The sequence below is a fragment of the Anarhichas minor genome, unplaced genomic scaffold, assembly GCF_050575085.1.
Source record: "Anarhichas minor isolate MPS153535 unplaced genomic scaffold, ASM5057508v1 ptg000136l, whole genome shotgun sequence".
Classification (NCBI taxonomy): Eukaryota; Metazoa; Chordata; class Actinopteri; order Perciformes; family Anarhichadidae; genus Anarhichas; species Anarhichas minor.
Genome location: NW_027466582.1, coordinates 1,451,865 through 1,471,492, shown reverse-complemented (window position 1 = coordinate 1,471,492; position 19,628 = coordinate 1,451,865). Strand labels below are relative to the sequence as shown.

At 41.4% G+C, this 19,628-nt stretch overlaps 2 protein-coding genes across 4 annotated transcripts; both read right to left on the bottom strand.

Annotated features, from left to right (window-relative positions):
• Nucleotides 1–315: 315 nt before the first annotated feature.
• smpdl3a (sphingomyelin phosphodiesterase acid like 3A) lies at nt 316–7,004 on the bottom strand. 3 transcript variants are annotated; one of them, XM_076084259.1, is made up of 8 exons: nt 6,816–7,004; nt 6,090–6,303; nt 4,023–4,167; nt 3,372–3,468; nt 2,406–2,569; nt 1,810–1,990; nt 1,522–1,646; nt 316–1,228 (listed from the first exon to the last, which is right to left on the bottom strand). In XM_076084259.1, the coding sequence occupies exons 1-8, from the start codon at nt 6,913–6,915 to the stop codon at nt 920–922; spliced, it is 1,335 nt and encodes a 444-aa protein (XP_075940374.1). In that variant the 5' UTR covers nt 6,916–7,004; the 3' UTR covers nt 316–919. The 3 variants fall into 3 exon arrangements, with proteins under 3 accessions (XP_075940374.1, XP_075940375.1, XP_075940376.1); XM_076084260.1 differs by lacking the exon at nt 6,816–7,004 and adding an exon at nt 5,460–5,635 and having other exon boundaries at nt 5,762–6,226; XM_076084261.1 differs by lacking the exon at nt 6,816–7,004 and having other exon boundaries at nt 5,762–6,226.
• Nucleotides 7,005–8,710: 1,706 nt separating this feature from the next.
• On the bottom strand, nt 8,711–10,570 carry LOC142941768 (fatty acid-binding protein, brain). The gene is made up of 4 exons (XM_076083833.1): nt 10,445–10,570; nt 10,149–10,321; nt 9,653–9,754; nt 8,711–8,988 (listed from the first exon to the last, which is right to left on the bottom strand). Exons 1-4 carry the CDS (start codon nt 10,515–10,517, stop codon nt 8,938–8,940), a joined length of 399 nt encoding a protein of 132 aa, XP_075939948.1. The 5' UTR covers nt 10,518–10,570; the 3' UTR covers nt 8,711–8,937.
• Between the last annotated feature and the right edge of the window lie 9,058 nt (nt 10,571–19,628).

Sequence of the window (19,628 nt, the reverse complement as noted above, 5' to 3'; positions counted from 1 at the left end):
GGTTCTAGTCGGTGCAGTTTGACACACAAAAAGCTGCCAGCGGAGCTTTAAAGAGGTGCGATCAACATTTCAGGGAGGGAGGCGAAGGGACAAAAGAGCCGGGGTGGGTGGAGGGGGGGGGGGGGGGGGCACGAATGCTTGAGGTGGCGGCTGAGAGACGAGAGGAGAGGAATGAAAAGAGACCCGGGGGGGCTGGAGGGGGGAGGGAAGAGAAAGAAGTGAGAGGGTCAGATGAGGTTAGTCGCTGTTCCCTGCAGAGACAAACTGCTCAAGTTGTTACTGTGGATTCCAAGTTAAGCCTCCGGAACAGACCAGCGGGTTTAAACTTCTTTATTTAGTAGAAAAATACACCGCAGCATTAAAATCAACACTTTCTATGTCTAATGCTGTGGTCACACGACGAGCGACAGAAGCAACACAGCGGTCAGCTACATGGTCGACGAGTCGCTCGTTAATGTCGTTAATTAGCGCTGAGTGGCTATCTGAACAATTTAGATGGAACACAACAGTTTGAAACCAAAACATGTGATTGGTCGAGGCTTCAGCGCGTCATTGGAGCGCTGAACAAAAGTGATCGGGCGTCGGTTTGTTGCCGTTTGGCTCGTAGCGTGAACACAGCAACATGCTACATGGTTTATTGTCTCAGTTCATTCTTCATCTTCATGTCACTCGTAACGTGTCACACATTTAGTTTGTAACAGGAAACAGTTCATTCTTACACATTTCATCCTCTGGGTCCCGTTGGAAGTTTATATTTAACTAACGTGTGTTTCAATAACGTGATTAACTGTCGGTGTATGTAATGTACAGTATGCAGTGGTGGCTGGTTGCTATTTGTAGTCTGGATTGCATCTGTTTTCCTGTCATTTCCCTTTTCATTCATTATATCACAGTATTTTCTTTAAATTAAACGACTAATTTACAACCGTCGTCCCTTTGCGACGCATTTGGAGTAGGACAGCTGGTCCAGGCAGAGCACAGCGCACACCTGGCTGAGCTTACAGTCGCCCTCGCAGACGATGCTGCTGTCGTAACCGACCATGTAGTGACTGAAGTACACGTCGAAGGCTTTGGTCTGCGGCAGCCTGAAGCTCAGGGCCAGCTGGAGGAGGCTTTGTGGCCGCAGGTCAGCCAGTCCAAACGCCTCAGTCATGATGTATTCAAGCCTCCAGTCAGGTCTTTGTTTCTCGTTGGCTTCCGTCAGGTTCAGATAGTACTGCCAGATATCCTTCAGGAGGAGAGGAAAACAACACAACAAGGGGAGAGAGGGAGAAAAGGGCTTTGAGTCGTTTTGAAAGCCAGAAACAGTGTTTGTGTGCTGATTGACAGCGTGATTAATCATCAGGACGGTTCTTCTTCTGTCTTTAAATAACATGTAGTCAGTGCAGGACACTTTTAGTTCGACCGGAGTTTTGTCAACATGTTCGCAAACTCAAACATCTTGTCAAACTTTGTATTACATGTCTTTTAAGGTCTCATTGTGTTATTTTACTGTTGAAGCTCCTCGTAGAGGCTCCTCACCAGGAGAGCGTGGTCCTTGGTGTTGTACACGTACGCACGGAAAGCCGGGTTGTTGGAGTAAGGCTCCAGAACATGTTTGATAGGCGTGACAGCCGGTGACACGAAGAGAGAACTCACCGGTTTACCTGCAGAACGAGAAAACACAAATACCCCACGAGTCAGTTGCATGAAGTAGTGAATGTGTCTGCGTTCCCTTTCTGAACAAGCTGATCTCAAAAGATCCGTCAGCAGACGACTTATCGATGGAAGTGAAGATTAGGGTCACAGTCACAGATCAATATGTTTTACCTTGTTGGTCCAGCAGCACCATGATGCTGTCGCGGTGGGTGTGGCCGTAGAACTGTCCCGCAATGACATCACTGTACTCCCTGAAGATGGCGACCAGCCGCTCGTTGTGGCTCTTTCTGACAGCGGGGGTGTTCCTGACGAAGGGCAGGTAGCCCACTGGTACGTGAGCTATGATGTACACCTGGAGCAAGGGAGTGACACGCATCTAAATCTCAGCTCTTCAAGTGCAGAACGGAAGTAAAGGTGTCAAAAAATAACCGCATGAAGCTTTTACTGTTTCTTTCATTGTACACACAACTCAAAGGGTCAGAGTTCAAGACAGCACATCTTAAATATTCTCTCAGAGATGTAGAATAAGAACTGGATACCGGACCCCAAGGTGGCGCCTATTCAGTCCAATGAGAAATGCTCATTTTTAAATAACTTTAAATATAAAGAGTCACAGTTGAGCTTGTTTGCAGTTCGAGGTGTCCTGTTAAACAAAGGAGGTCTACGGGGAAATATAGTTTTTGGCTTCAAGGGGATTTTGTGGCGAGTGCCCACTGGGCAGAATTGGAGCGTCGTCGTCGTATCCAGTTCTTATTAAACATTCTTGCCTTCTCCAGACTCTGAGCGGCTTTCTCCAGAGTCTTCCGCAGCCACTCGAACTGTCCTGCAGGGTCCGTCATGTTCTTGGTGACTCTGTTGGGGCCGTAGTAGAGGATGGTGTTGAGACTGAGCACCCGCAAACCAGGCTTTACCAGCTGGGAGTAGAAACCACCTGCAGCAACAGAACAAAGCACAACACAACACAGTACGGAAGATAAAGACGCTGTAGTCACTGGGACACAAATACCAAATATCATCTGGTTCCAGCTGGTCAAATGTGAGGATTTGCTGCTTTTCACTGTTGTTATTGAACTTTAAATATCTCTTGGTTTTAGACTGTTGGTTTGACAAAACAAGCGATGTGAAGACGTCACCGTCTTAGGAATCGTTATGGTTGTAGTTTCACCGTTTTATAAACTGAGCGATTAATCCAAAAACTAATTGACGGATTCATCAATATTAAAACAATCGTTAGTTGCGGCTCTGTTATGTGAATGAACACAATACCAACACTGACACATGTGCATCAACTTATTACATAATGTATGAACCATCATTTATAACCATCAGCCACATTTTGACTGTGGTTCTCTCACTTCCTCATGTTTTGAATGCAGGAACTTCACAGTTTGCAGACGTTTGTGTAGATATTTGTCCCGTCTTTCACAATATTAAAAATGACTGTCACATCTTTGAAATCATCTGATTAGAGAACAGTAGATTCATAGTAGAACTGAGTGAAGATATAGCAAATAGAACATGTATGTTTTAGGTATGAAAACACACTATTTCCATGCAAACCTCTTCAATCTAAATACCAACGTCTGAGAGAATCGTATTAAAGTGTCGGCAGTGTAATGAAACAAAAGCTCTCATTTTTGGATATTAAAAACTTGCATTATAGCTAAACCCAACAGCCACATTCTGTAGGTCTGGGAGGCCTAGATAAGCAGTCATGTGACAGAAGATGTTACCTTGTGAGAGTGTGAGCAGAGCTTCAGCCTGCAGCCAGGGCTTCCACAGCTGGGCAGCAGCTTTGTAGATGGCGTTAGTGGAGGTCGACATCTGGTCCTGAAAACAGCAGGAACACCAACTGTTACGCAGCAGCACGACAATACAAACATCTCACGTACAAGGCAGTTATCATAAGAAACACTCCTCCACTTAAATGCAATATTTAAACTATCTAATCTAATCGCCGTCGCCTTCTTGTTTTTTTTTTTAAACCAATGAACAGAAGTGACCATATTTGGACGGAGGAGTGACGCCGTGCTAGAGACGCCGTTCCAGGCTCCGTTAGCAAACTGTCAATCACCGTGTAGCCCCGCCCTAAAGCATCCCCTGCTTTATGGTCTGTGTGACTCTAAATGGACCATAATGTACTAAATGAACATCATGCTGTATTGAAGAAGACTTGAAACTAGAGATTGAGACCATAAACTCATGTTTACAATGTTTACTGAGGTAATAAATCAAGAGAGAAGTAGAGTCATTTTCTCATAGACTTCTATACAACCAGAGGAGTCGCCCCCTGGTGGACAGTAGAGAGAATGCAGGTTTAGAGGTTGCTGCCTGGCTGAATCCTTCTCAGTGTTTGCCATCCGATGAGCTCATAATACAGTTACCTGTGGCCAGTAGTCATGGTTTCCCAGGGCAGGATAGACTGTGAGGTTGGGGAAGTGTTGTCTGATGGTCTGGGTCATATTACTGATCACCTGGATCACTGTGTCCGTAGAGAGCTCGTCTACAGGGACATGAGGCGGACTGTCACTGGTGGAGAGGGAGGAGAACATCCACTGTGATTCTAATGAGGCACAGAACAGGAACGGGGTTTGTTGCTCTCGGTTTTCCTGAGCTTTTTGCAAAGAGAATGACTTTAAATGTGAGGAAGCTGCATTATCTGATGAGTTAGCACTCAGCACTACAAGTAGAAATCCAGGAAGAACCCTCATTTCTCAACACTACTGTGCTTCCTGCTCATCAAATCAGTTCTTTCCAAACACGGTCGGCTCAGCAGAGCGGCACAATGTTGCAGAAATAACACGAATTCCACCGCACGACAGATTTCCTCTTAAGAGTCATGCTACAAAGCCCGATAACAATAGAATAAAGCACAAATCTGCCTACGTAGTAACTTAAAACATGGAATAAAAGACTCCCTGGGGTAGAGGATTAAACGGCGGGCGTTCTCTAAAGCATGTTCAATAAGCTCATGAATTCCTGGCTGAGCTGATCAGCTGCTGATTTAACAGAAAGCTGTACGGAGGAACTGCTGCTGTCATCATCACAGTGTAGTGAACATTAGTCTCCAAGAGAACGGTGGAGTGGAGAACTCTCACTAAGGCCGGGAGCTTTCAGGCCTTTAAACACACTGTGCACCATCAGTCTCTCCAGCTTTAATTACGGTAACCAGCTGAGTACAGAGAACTGCAGAGAGTAAAATAAGATTATTTTCTGTTTGGTGGATAAGAGGTTGATGGGTGTGTTCATTAGTTTTGCAGGTATTTGGGGTTAAACCAAGATGTTGGATACATTATGAGACGCTATATGAAAAGTCAGAGGTTCGTCACAGCTGGTTCCTACAATAAAAATAACTTCTCTGTCTAATTTGCTAACTGTCACTGTATCCTGACTGTAGCACAATAGTGACTGAGTGTGTGTTACGACCACTGCCTCTGTGGTAAATAACTTCCTCTTAACAGTGGGAGAAGCGGGTTGGCTGTCGACCACAAGGTTGCCGGTTCGATCCCTGGTTCCTACTGTCCGAATGTCAAAGTGTCCATGAGCGAGACACTGAACCCCGAGTTCCTCCCCTGCTGCTAATGCAGAGGTCAAATGTCATGTCTGTATATGATGATTATAATAAAGGTTTAGACAGATTATATGAGCAAAAACAATCAGGCTCCTTTGCCTCCCTTTAGTGCTTCTTGTGCATTTGCAAGATTCCAAGAAACTGTAAAAATAAGGAACTTTGTGACTCGACCGCCATGTTGAAAACAATGTTTCTGCAAACATGTGAGGTGAGAAATGCAGTGCAATGCAGAAACAGACTCTTGATTCACATTTGATCCACGCTGCCTAGTTTGACGGTGTGATGGGAGTTCACCAGCTTCACCAGCAGTGACTGACAGCTGCGTTGGAGGCTCCTCGGCTCTGATTGGCCGTTTTCCTTCGGGGCACGGTGGAATCTTGCAAATGCCAGAAGGAGGCAGAGGAACCTGTTTTATCCACAGATTATCTGTCATGATACAGTGACAAAAAGTTATACAACTGTAGCTTTAAAAAGTTCTTACAATGCATCTTGTGGGGAACATGAATGTGTGAACATAATAAAAATGGCCGCCATCTTGGCTAAACAACAAACCATTAAAACAGCACTCCTAGAGGAAGTGAGAGCAATCCAGAGAGGCTTCACTTCACAAAAGCTTCCTCAATCTTCAAGTCTAAAACCTCAGAGTGGTTTCCCATGAAACAGAACACACACACACACACACACACACACACACACACACACACACACACACACACACACACACACACATACAGTAGTGAGAGAACAGGATATGAAACTACTGTAGAGCCACAGATAGTTTCTATGAGCTGGTTAGTCACATTGCCGATCATTTTCATGCAAGAAGAAGAAGAACAGAGCAGTAGAATCACTACCGCTCGCCCTCCATGAGGGTACCGACCCGGTCCATATGATGAAGTCCTGTGGCTGAGTGAGCGGCGCCATGTGAGCGAAGGCGGACTGGATGAGAGCGTAGGGAGAGTCACACAGGAAGTCCCCGTACAGGCCGGCGTGGGTGGCGGGGGCTCCTTTGGAGGAGTAGCAGACCTTGGTGGGGTCCGGGCTCAGGTGGTAGGAGGGGTCCAGGTGGAGGTCAGTGATGTGCCAGAACCTGCCTGGATGGATGGACAGAGAAGAAGAAGAAGGGATGAAAGAGATGAAGACGCAACACGTAGCTTTTAGAAATGTGTCACAACAATGTTATAATGTATCGCTCTGATTGCATTTAGTTTATTTTAGGCTTATTTTTGCATGCTTGCACTGGGATAACAGGCTTTTTAAAGTCCTATTTCATTGTTATTTTGTATCTTAAAGCACTGTCTTTATGATGATTTAAGTCTTATTTCATGCAAGGGTTACAAAACAAACTCCAAACCTGTTTTCAATAATAATAAAAAACATTTAATGTATATTTGAAGAGCTTCCGACCAAACTCCGTTGATAAATCTGTCCATTATTACGTTCCTCATCATTTGCAAAGAAGAACGTAACGTTCACAGCTACATTAACCGTCCAACATCAATCCGCAATGTCTCAGGGTAAATTCGGCGAGCAGGACATCTACCGAGCAGCCCTACATTCAGGAAAACACAGAGTTTTGTCGCTGAATTACCAAACGCGCACTCACCTGAGCCCGGCAGGTGGCTGCTGCCTGCGGGAGCCGCTGCAAGAGGAGCCGCTCCGCACAGCAGCAGCGGCAGCAAACACAACAGCTGAACCGCGTTCATTGTGTTACAAAACGGTAATAAAGTGTGTTACATTCATCACATGTAAACGAAAGTACTGGAACACTCTCCTCTGTAACAAACAGGAAGTAGCCTCCAGTGGTCATGTGATGTTTGGATCAGGGGGAGGGACTTATGGAGAAGAATCACTGGTGGCATGTAACTAAGCAGTTACTCAAATACTGTAATTATGCATAATATTAAGGTACTTAAACTTTACCTCCTTACTTACTATAGTACTTTTTTACCCCATCACATTTATTTGACAGTTATAGGTTACAAATTAAGACTTCTTGTAAAATCTTGTAAAATATTCTTCATTATTATAGATTATCTACACAACAAAACACAAAACTGTTAAGATTAGCTCCACTTTGACCACCTACACCAGTAAAATGGTGCTTGTACATTATATATTATCTAGAGCAGTCACCGGTGCTTGATGCTTTCAATATCTGCCGATAACAGTTGTGTACTTTTACTTAATTAATACTTAATTAACATTTACATTGCAGGGCTTTTACCTGTAATGGTATTTCTACAGTCTGATATACTTTTACTGAAGTAAACCTGAAAACTACCACATTGTAAATTTTAATGGTACTCTTTGTGACCCAACACCCACCCAACCTTTTGGTTTATGACCCCTTGATACGCGGTCATGTCTACATGTCCCATCACAGATTAATGCAGCGTGTTCCTTATTGGATTGTTTAATTTTAAGGGTTTAAAGAGGAGCCAAAGAGGTCAAACTACAACTAAGTATTTCACAACAGAAAAACAGCAAGAACTATACATGTTTATATAGACTGCAAATATACTATTCACTCTTTTAAAAAAAACATAGTGAGTAAGGAGTCAGCAGGCAGTCGCTGGCAGCATAAAACAGGCAATACAAGGCAATGTTGAGAACGTGTGAGTCACTTTAACCACGAGAGGTCCTTGACCATGCAGCCGTAACTGGCCACCCAAAATATAACGCAGTTGGCTGCAGCAGAATGCGAGATTAGCCGTGGACAGACACAAAGGTGCACAATCACTCACAGATGCATGCACACACACACACACAAGCAATCGCTTGTTTCTCCTGGTAGAGATTGGAAAAAAAAATACACACACACAAAACAATTTGTGCAACATGAATCTTCTTCTCTTTCCTCTCAATTTAATTATCGTGACGCCTCAATATGTTTGGATTAAAGGGTCAGTTCACGAGCCAAGCGGGTAGTTTCCTCTTTAGAAATTGGTCTCTAAGAGTTCTGTTTCCCGCGTGACACATTGAAGGTGAACATACTTTCATTGGTGGTTTTCAGAGCTTTAAAATCAGCCCCTCTTACAGACATTGCTTTCAACAGATTTCCCCGGGACTATTTCTTTGTCAGAAAGTAGTTTCAATGAAAACATTTCTCAAACCTTGGCAGGTAAAACCAAAGACTAGATACCTGAGGTGAGCGATAAAGAATATGTTTGGGTGAACTGACCCTTCGACAACATAACTCTGAAGCGAGGATTGAAGAATCATTTGAGGCCTTAAAATCAAATATCTCATCAGAGTCAAACTGATCACTCTGAGAGGAAACATTTAGCATATTGATGCAATTTCTCCAACTTTGTCTTATTGCGCCACCAGGTTTGAAGCCGGGGTGGGAAGTAGTGTTTTTTTTGTCAATTGACATAATTATAATAAAGTGGCACATTTACAGATCTGCATCGGGTTAAATCTAATGAGTGTTTATTCTCTCGTCGGCCATATTGAATGATGGAACCATCACAACATCAATGAACAAGAGAAGAGACAAACATTTACTCTCTGTGTTTTATTTTAATTTCATGTTTCACAGGGTTGCAAAGACGATCCATTCATAATGACAGAAATGTTTTCATATTAAAAAAAAAAATTACAAAACATGCGCAGCCTGCAGGCCGTGTACATGTAGAGGAGGATGAAGTGCAAAGAGAAGCAGACAGTCAATAATAATTATAAAATCAACACTTCTTGGCCGGTTTGGGATGCTGTCGGAGCGCTCACGCCTTCTCGTAGCTGCGCACCGCATGGATGTCGTCAAAGGTCAGATTCTGCAGGGGAGAGAAGACGGTTACCATGACGAAGAGGTGAAAGTTCACAAATCCACCATCATACCAACAGAGAAGAGCTGAGACTGAGCGGAGGATCGAGAGAGGCAGCTCCTGGCAGCTGTAGTGAGTTTTGCGTCTTTTTGTAGCTGTTACACATCTCTTTTGTTTTGTGTGTCTTTGTGGTCATTTTGTCTTATTTTGTAGTCATGTTGTTTCTCTTTTCTGTTGCGTTGCGTCTATTCGTAATCGTTTTATGTTTCTCTGTGGTTATTTTGAGTCTCTTCCTGTTTGGTGTGTGTCTCTTTAAATAACATTTTGGTGGTGAAGGCTAGAGAGGCCCCTGACACTTTGGGCCCCTGGGCCTGTGTTTTTAAAGTCCTTAGTTTCTGCAAGAATCCTAAAGAGACAACCTGCAGTCTTAATGACTAACAAACTGAGCATTGCCCTCACAACAAGTTTAGTTGCTCACTAATATAAACTTCTGGATTCACCATAAGTTTGAAATATTATTTTCATTTGAGCACACACAGAAAGAGAGTTTTATTATCAGTGCTTCCAGTGAGAGTACTCTGATATTTATGTAATTATGCTCCATTTAAGTCGTGTATGTCGATAAAGTGGGACAGGACAGGAATGTGTGTGATCAGGGTTGTGTTCGTCTCACCATGACCAACTTGCCATCCTTGATTTCCCGGACGAACTTGGTCTCTTTGCCGTCCCACTTCTGGACGTGGACCAACTTGTCTCCATCCATGGTCACCGTGGACTGAAAGGCAAAAGAGGAGAATGCTTTCAGCGAGCGAAGCGAAGAATCAGCGCGTACAGACGCTGCCGAATGTTGGTTCCTCACATCTCAAGATGTCCCGTCGTCTCAGTGACCCACAAATAGAGGAACAAAGGAACCGCCCCGACTCCAAGTTTGATCAGAAGTACAATCGTTTTAACTTAACATCTTCTCGACACATGAACGTGGTGAGAAAGAGATCTTGGATTAAATAAGAGTTGTGACTTTTATATTGAGGATTATTTGAATTAAAACCCAGTTAAAGTACTTCTACTATTGCAGGGCACTTCTTAGAAACCATCCAAGCACTGCTGGCATCTGAAAGTTAGTGGATCTTAATCTTTTTATGAAGAAGATTTTCTTTCTTTCAACTTACTTTGCAGTTCCTGTCATCAGCGGTGGTTTCGTCAAACTCCTCTCCCAGCTTGAAGGAGATCTCTGTGTTTTTGAAGGTGCTCTGGGTGCGAACCACCACCTTGTCACCGTCCTGGCTGATGATTACGGTCGGCTTGGTCACATTACCGACCTGCCGGGTGGCAAAGCCCACACCTGACCAGGGCAGAGGGGTGAAATGTGGCCGTTAACATCCTCTGAATCTGTTGCCAGTGTGAGTGAAATTAAACAGAGCAAACTGAAAGGAAGAAAAAATAAAGAATAAAAACTGTTACTCACCGAGCGCTTTCATGTACTCATCAAAATTGTCACTGTCGACCAGTTTCCAAGTGGCACAGAAGGCGTCGACCATGGTGAAGGTTTTTCGGGGAAGCAAAGTAATCTCCAAAAACACACTGAGGCAAGCTGCGGCTTCTGCAAGAGTCCCCCCTTGTGCCATTATTCCACTACTTATTATTATGCATGAAGGTGGGTGGCGCCAAGCGTCCCATTGGCTCAGGAGGTTTTCTCCCGGTTGTGATTGGGTGTTTAAAGTGGGTCATGGTCTAACGGACCCTTAGCATAAAAGAAAGAGAAAAAAACTCCTAAATCAGCCCATTTGTATGCAGAATGATGTAATTACTCTCATTCATGGGTGGGGTTGGAGAGATAAAGTGTGGTGCTTGCCATATCTCAGCCTAACAAAAATCCACATTTAATCCACATAAAAAATGAATTTGCATTTCACCAAAATGAAAGTTTGGATTTAACTCACAGAGAAACATTCAAAACTAAAGTTCCCTTAAAACTTAAAACTTGTTATCTGAAACTTGCTTCAGAGAGTTGACCACACATTTAGCGATCTTCAGGGGCTGATATATATATACGTATATATATATATATATGTATATATATATATATATATATATATATATACGTATATATATATATATATGTATATATATATATATATATATATATATATACGTATATATATATATATATATATATATATATACGTATATATATATATATATATGTATATATATATATATATATGTATATATATATATATGTATATATATATATATATATACGTATATATATATATATATATGTATATATATATATATATGTATATATATATATATATGTATATATATATATATGTATATATATATATATATATATATATATATATATATACGTATATATATATATATATATGTATATATATATATATATATGTATATATATATATATATATGTATATATATATAATTATGTTGTAATTAATTTCCTCATCCTAATCCCCTCGTCTTCAGAGACAGGCCTTCATGTGTCTGGAATGTTCCATGTACTACTGTAGGGGAGCACCAGTGAAGCAGAATCAGTTAGTTTGACAGCCCTTTGTCCTAATCTGCGTTAACAACCCCCCCCCCCCCCAAAACTGCAATTTCTTCATGCTCAACACACACACTAATTACTGTCTATAAATGTGTGTGTGTGTGTGTGTGTGTGTGTGTGTGTGTGTGTGTGTGTGTGTGTGTGTGTGTGTGTGTGTGTGTGTGTGTGTGTAGGTTCTGCTTTCTCACACAAAGTAAATGTACATTCGAGTCTAATCTGCTTCAACATTTGTATCGATGGAGTTTGGAAGGAAGGAAACTGTGACTTCTATTAGACGAGTGACAGGTGTCAACAAACTCATCTTTTATTGGTGATTTAAAGACATTCACTCCTCCGTCAAAGCCTTATGATAAATACATATCTGATGTGATGTTAAGGCGACACACTACAGGCAAAAACATGGTTTTTCATGCACTGGTCAATTTTCACTGTAGATTTCTCCTAAATTCAATGTTATGATTTCTGTTCTGCAGAATGTATGCAAATTAGCACACATTTGCAAACAAAATTCCTCATTTGCATATTTAAACATTACATTTTCAGAAAACTTGTAATACAAAATACAATTGTCTTAATGTAAGTAATCAACTGGGGACGTTTCATAGTGATAGTAGATATATATTTATTTTTTAAATTAAATTTGCAGACATACATATATAATATCACTCCATCCATCTCTCCCTTTGTTCTTCTGTATCTTTACAATATATCTATTTTATTTTTCACTTTCTTTATTCACTATTCTCTTCTTCATTGATCTGAAAACAGGAAAAAGATGGTCTCACACATGAACAGTCAGTGCTTTAACTTTGCAGAACTATTCATGTCATTGTTCCCTTTTTACTTTCATGAAATCAAGATTGAGCTTCTTGGAAAGTGAATCGTCCAGTAGATGTTACTGAGCAGTTTCAGCAGCGCACAGAATTACACTCATGGATTTTAGAATAAAGACGCTCAACACATGAGTGTGTGTTTGGGTGTTTGTGCCGTGAAGTGCATAGAGCTTGTCGTGAAGGATCTCTGGTGCCACTCTCTGGTGAGAAATAGAAGTGATTTAGGTTGTTGTGTTTGAAATATGAGAAAGACGAGCATAAAAACACAAGTTAAGTTTTTATTTGATCTTTATTTTGAACGCAGCATCTACTTCCTGTCTTCACTTCCTCACGATGACGTCATCTCTCCTCTGTTGATGAATTGATGCGTGATATTAACTTTTATTCTCTCTGAGTTTCTTGTGGATGTCAAGAGAGTGAAACACTTTGAAACTTTATAGTTTGATTTTATTAAAATCTTCATTCTGATTTACAGGGAGGGTAAAATAAAATAGAGGAAGCTGAGCGTGTGAAGACTGTTAGTTAAGATAAATGTTTGCAGCAGAGCAACATGTGGTGTCTGACACCTGTTCGTTCCTCGTTGTGTCTTTGCAGCTTTTCTGAGAACTGAAGAAGTGTTCTGGTGAGAATGTGGGAAACAACAGCAGCAGAGATCTGGAGGTTTGACCCTCTAGTGAGGACATGAGACACATAAATGATGAACACGTTCACGAGTGTCTGACTCAACGGCTCTAAAAGCCTAAATGTTAACAAGTAGCTGAACTAGTTTGTTTTCAACCATAAAACTACAAAAGTTGATGTTTTATCCGAGTGTGTGTGACGTCACCACGTCAGGGTTTTAACGACGTGAGAATAACATGGAGTCATCTAACAGCTACAGTAAAGAGGTCATGAGCATCCAGTGAACCTCTGAACGCAGCCTGAGCTCACATCACTTTAGATGCATTCAAATGTTATTTAGAGTAAAGTTAGAGCCGTGTGCAAACGGAGGTGTTCACCTGAACAGAGGGACTTTTTACTGCGAGAGCTGAGCAGAAGCAAGTCTGTAGTGAGGTCTGTGACATCAGATCCATCAGTGGAGGTGGTTCATTGCATGTTTTATTGATTTTCTGGTTGTTTTAAATGTGAATCTTTGAGTTCATCAGGAATCGAGACAACAGAGAAAAGTGCAACACCTGTTCAATCAGAGAGCTCATCACCTCGTTAGCAGCGACTGCTTGTTGACCCTCTAAGTATCTGGTGACTCACCTGCAGGGAGACGGTCCGATACCTTTTATGATACTTTAACTTACAGTCAGTGCAGTATTAAAGATTCTACACATGCATATATAAATACACAAAAATTCAAACATGCACATCAAATATACAAGCACATGGTCTGTAAACACACACATATATGCATGTACATGCACACATGCAGCTACTATCAGAGCCTGTTTAGTCTGCAGGAGTGAGGTGTCACCAACCAGCAGGCCGAGAGGAAGTGATGTAAGACTGATTCTGACATCATCGTCTTTTTATAACTTCTAAAATATTCAGAGAGGAAACACATCCACAGCTTAACACTTCAGTAGGTGTCACATTATTTCAGTTTTTAAGAAACAGATCAAATAATGACTTTCAAGATTAAAGCTAATACATTTATGTGATGCATTTTTGGTTCAGAAACATCAACATTCAACTTATCCTGCATCCAACCAAAAACATTGACTTTGAGACGAGGGAAACGGAAGTGCAAAATGCTGACTCATTTCCAGGTTTTAGGACTCATTCATGCAGCACTCTATACGAGGCGTTTTAGAGCCGTGTGCAAACGGAGGTGTTCACCTGAACAGAGGGACTTTTTACTGTGAGAGCTGAGCAGAAGCAAGTCTGTAGTGAGGTCTGTGACATCAGATCCATCAGTGGAGGTGTTTGTCGTGAAGGATCTCTGGTGCCACTCTCTGGTCAGAAACATAAATGATTTAGGTTGTTGTGTTTGAAATATGAGAAAGATGAGCAAGAAAACTGAGAACAGAGTTTTTATTTCATCTTTATTTGAAAATAAAAATGTAAAACACAGAATAAACCAATTTTACTCAAAAGGTGTTAAAACCACACAAGTAAATACATTTGTGTTCTTGTAAGCTGAAAACTTTACTCAGTAAAACACAACACAGTCAAATTTACTGAACTAAAAAAGCAACATTCACTTGAATGGTAACAAAATAAATGCAAAACCTTCATGGTGTCCGTGCAGGGACGCAGTATAAAGAACACATTTATCCAACATGTCTGCCTCCTCAACTCTCTCAATGCCTCATGTCTTCACAGATCAACTATCAGGATCAATCGATTCATAACGCTGCTTGCTTTGGTCTTAAAATACTAAATCTATGATACAAACAGTCATGTGACTGTTAAAAGAAGCTCAACGTTTAACAAGTGACGCCTTATTTGTTGGGTTTGCTGACGGTGGCGTAGAGGTGGCTGGGGTCAGCCGAGGCTGCGGCAGAAGAGGAGGGAAGCTTCACAGTGCTGTAGGTCACTGCGTCACCTTCATCCTCATCATCATGTTGAATGTGAGCCTGGAGAGGAAGAGGGAAACTCATAAACGACGTACAAATACACTTAATGTGACAGGAGTTCTGAAAAATCCACATTCTGCTGCTTTATAACGGATGAAATGTTCACTGCGCTGCAGCTTTTCTCTGCTGATTAGATCATGAAATATCTGACGGCGGCTCCATTCTATAGGAAAGGTGAAGGGGTCACAGACAAAACACAGCGGTTCATCCCCTGGTGACCATGAATATTTACAGTCAATGTGACGTCAACCTGATCATAACGTCATCACTACTCAGAGAGCTCACCTGGGCTTTACTGTTGGTCTTCTTGATGTAGCTGACGGAGGCGTAGGAAACACCTTCAGGATCAGCCTGCACAGAGAGGACACCGTCATGGCTGCTCAGTGACACACTGACTCACTCTTTTGTGTGTAGAGTTACACAGTTAATAAAACCCTGCTTTGATGTATAAAATCACGATTATATGAACGTTTGATTATTCAGATTTTAAACTCACCACGTTATCGTCCGTCTTTGTTTTGTTCCCTGAAAAGACAAAAGAAAGAGAACTGGGTTTAGCTTCCAGTGAGATTCTAAGTTGATTAAAACGTCTTGTTTATTAAACTCTGATCTGTGAATGTTCTCACCTTTAGTTCTCTTCCATGCGATGACACACACAGTGATGATCAAGACTGCTGCAACACCCACAGACACAAAGATAAGAATCCTCCACCAGCCTGAGAAGAGAAGAGTTAGATGTAGTCAGAGGGTTTCATGATGACGAGGTGTTTGTTAGCGTGTTCTTGTGCTGTCTCTATCTCTGATATCTCAACAAAGAGGTTTGTTGTCTGCATGTCTTTTCTAAATGTAAATGTATTCTGTTCTGTTCAGTCACCTTCTGCTTTCTTCTCATTCGAGTTGTTTTCAGATGTTTCGTTGTTCGTCACTTCTGATTTATTTCTTGTTGTCGATGTTGAAAGAATTGTTGTTGTTGATTTTGTAGTCGTCGTTGTTGCAGCATCATCTTAACCAATAAAATAAAATGCAACAAACTGTACAGTTAGAAACAAACTCAAGCATCTGACATCATGATTAAAGAACGATGTGATTTTAAAAGCTCAAATATGAACAAATACTTTGTGTGATCATCCACAAGAGATTTTAAACAGCTCATCATATTCTCACCTGAGGACTGAGGAGGGCTGAAGGTGAACAGATGCACTTCTCTAGTGTCTCTATCAGTCACTTCACATTTCAATAAAGACTTTGACTTCTGATCAAGGTGAGGTTTTTTAATTCTCAACCCGGCTGAACAGATATGTTGTGGTGTCACCACATCATACTGATCACCCTCATTCAGCCACTTCACTCTGTGTCTACATCCTCCATATGTCGACACAGAGCAGCTCAACGTCACCTCATCATTGTTCTTCTGTTCAGTCACTGTTGGTGAAGATGGAGACGTTGTGAGAGACAACAAGAGTCAAATCAACTTCTTGGAATCACTGTCATCATGATTATTATAATGTTTCAGTTTATTGTTCCAACAAGACGGTTTGAAAACATCATGATGTAAATACTCACTGGTGACAACAGACAGATAAAACACGTCTTCACCTTCTTTTTGTCCTGATCTGAACTGTCTGCAGTGATAACGACCAGCATCTTCAACTGTGACATTCTTTATAACCAGAGAACAGTTCTCTGAAACACTCAGTCTGTCTGATTTAGCTTCGGCTGCTTTATGAATCTTCCCATATTCAAACAGCGGTACTGTTTTTCCTGAACCAGTGAAGAGCCACGTAGTAGAGTTACACTCATCCTGATCATGTGTCACATTCTTATAAGGCAAAGTGACTTCATCTCCATCTCTGACAGTGAAGGATGAATATAGAGCTGCTGCTGTTGAGAAAATAAAATGAAATATGAATATAACAGTGAAGTTAATTCATAGTGTTGCGATAACTTTAGATAAGTTTGCAAACGTGTCTCACTCTTTGGTTTCCAAGAGTTAATAAACTCATCATGAAGTTACAAACAGAACCTGAACTCTTACCTCTAAAGCTCAACACCTGCAGCATCAGAAATGAAGACATCACAATCCATCTGAATTCAGCCATCGTGTTCCTCTCTTGGTTTCACGCTCTCGACTGTCAAAGTCTCCGACGCGCTGCTTCTTAAACATGAACGCAGCATCTACTTCCTGTCTTCACTTCCTCACGATGACGTCATCTCTCCTCTGTTGATGAATTGATGCGTGATATTAACTTTTATTCTCTCTGAGTTTCTTGTGGATGTCAAGAGAGTGAAACACTTTGAAACTTTATAGTTTGATTTTATTAAAATCTACATTCTGATTTACAGGGAGGGTAAAATAAAATAGAGGAAGCTGAGCGTGTGAAGACTGTTATTTAAGATAAATGTTTGCAGCAGAGCAACATGTGGTGTTTGACACCTGTTGGTTCCTCGTTGTGTCTTTGCAGCTTTTCTGAGAACTGAAGGAGAAGTGTTCTGGTGAGAATGTGGGAAACAACAGCAGCAGAGATCTGGAGGTTTGACCCTCTAGTGAGGACATGAGACACATAAATGATGAACACGTTCACGAGTGTCTGACTCAACGTCTCTAAAAGCCTAAATGTTAACAAGTAGCTGAACTAGTTTGTTTTCAACCATAAAACTAAAAGTTGATGTTTTATCAGAGTGTGTGTGACGTCACCACGTCAGGGTTTTAACGATGTGTGAGAATAACATGGAGTCATCTAACAGCTACAGTAAAGAGGTCATGAGCATCCAGTGAACCTCTGAACGCAGCCTGAGCTCACATCACTTTAGATGCATTCAAATGTTATTTAGAGTAAAGTTAGAGCCGTGTGCAAACGGAGGTGTTCACCTGAACAGAGGGACTTTTTACTGTGAGAGCTGAGCAGAAGCAAGTCTGTAGTGAGGTCTGTGACATCAGATCCATCAGTGGAGGTGGTTCATTGCATGTTTTATTGATTTTCTGGTTGTTTTAAATGTGAATCTTTGAGTTCATCAGGAATCGAGACAACAGAGAAAAGTGCAACACCTGTTCAATCAGAGAGCTCATCACCTCGTTAGCAGCGACTGCTTGTTGACCCTCTAAGTATCTGGTGACTCACCTGCAGGGAGACGGTCCGATACCTTTTATGATACTTTAACTTACAGTTAGTGCAGTATTAAAGATTCTACACATGCATATATAAATACACAAAAATTCAAACATGCACATCAAATATACAAGCACATGGTCTGTAAACACACACATATATGCATGTACATGCACACATGCAGCTACTATCAGAGCCTGTTTAGTCTGCAGGAGTGAGGTGTCACCAACCAGCAGGCCGAGAGGAAGTGATGTAAGACTGATTCTGACATCATCGTCTTTTTATAACTTCTAAAATATTCAGAGAGGAAACACCTCCACAGCTTAACACTTCAGTAGGTGTCACATTATTTCAGTTTTTAAGAAACAGATCAAATAATGACTTTCAAGATTAAAGCTAATACATTTATGTGATGCATTTTTGGTTCAGAAACATCAACATTCAACTTATCCTGCATCCAACCAAAAACATTGACTTTGAGACGAGGGAAACGGAAGTGCAAAATGCTGACTCATTTCCAGGTTTTAGGACTCATTCAAGCAGCACTCTATACGAGCGACAGGAGCGATTCCTAAAATAGCGCCACTCCAGGTGTTTTAAGTTTAGGTAACAGAACTAGGTGATTTGGTTCAGAGAAAACGTCATGGTTGGAGTTATAAAAAACGACATAAGCCACGTATGTAAGTGACATAGCAACGTTTTTGCAGTAAGTGACGTAGCCTACGGTGGAACGAGTGACGTGTTGAGCAACATACATAGCATATCGAGCCACCGTCACCCGAAGTTAAGTGGTATAATAAGTATAAAAAGAAACAAAGTCCTCTTTGAGTTGATATAGGTCACACAATCACAGGACGTTCAAACCGCGTTTTGTGTCCTTGTGAAACCAAAAGTCAACATTGACTTTGTGCTTGTTGCGTAATGTAAACGAGTCCACAAAGGGCAGTTCAATCAGGAGAGATAAGTCAGATAAAGAAAAGACGATGGTTTATTGTGAACAAATGATATGTGATGATAAAGTCTTCAGAGTCTTTGGCGCTCAGACTCTACAGGGAGATTTGTAATCGAGGGGCGTCTGCCCTGAGCAGCAAGATAACCCTCCGCTGAAGGTAGAGAGACAGTCATATTTAAAAGAGACAGCAGCAAGATGACAGGCTAACGATGAAATTGTTTCGTTGTGCTATTGAATAGATGAGACCAGCTGATCTAAACAGCTGATATGATTGACAGCCTCAAACAATGACAGTAAGGAAATAACGAGCATGCATGAGGAGTGATTGGCAGATGTATTGTAACGGTAAAATATGTTTTAACATGTTCTCTGCATAGACTCTGTAAGAGGAAAGTGCCCGCTGTGACATAAAACATTCCATATAGGGCAATAGCATAAGACGAGAAACATGCAAGCCATATAGGGCAGCGACAGAGAATGAGGCACCTTCCTGTAATGAAGAGGACATGTACCAGACACTGATGCACACGTATGACTTGTCCCCCCCTTCTTCTCACTGTCTCCTTTGTTTGTAAAGGTATAAATAAGAATGTACGGAGATGATTCTTGGGGGCACTC

Excerpts from the sequence above, each read along its gene's own strand:
- LOC142941768 (XM_076083833.1), bottom strand. The coding sequence starts at position 10,517 with ATGGTCGACGCCTTCTGTGCCACTTGGAAACTGGTCGACAGTGACAAT. Across the intron at positions 10,322-10,444 it reads TGAGTACATGAAAGCGCTCG|GTGTGGGCTTTGCCACCCGG; the intron begins GTGAGTAACAGT and ends TGCCCTGGTCAG. Across the intron at positions 9,755-10,148 it reads CTGATGACAGGAACTGCAAA|TCCACGGTGACCATGGATGG; the intron begins GTAAGTTGAAAG and ends TTTGCCTTTCAG.
- smpdl3a (XM_076084259.1), bottom strand. The coding sequence starts at position 6,915 with ATGAACGCGGTTCAGCTGTTGTGTTTGCTGCCGCTGCTGCTGTGCGGA. Across the intron at positions 3,469-4,022 it reads ACCATGACTACTGGCCACAG|GACCAGATGTCGACCTCCAC; the intron begins GTAACTGTATTA and ends TGCTGTTTTCAG. Across the intron at positions 1,991-2,405 it reads CCGCTCAGAGTCTGGAGAAG|GTGTACATCATAGCTCACGT; the intron begins GCAAGAATGTTT and ends CCCTTGCTCCAG.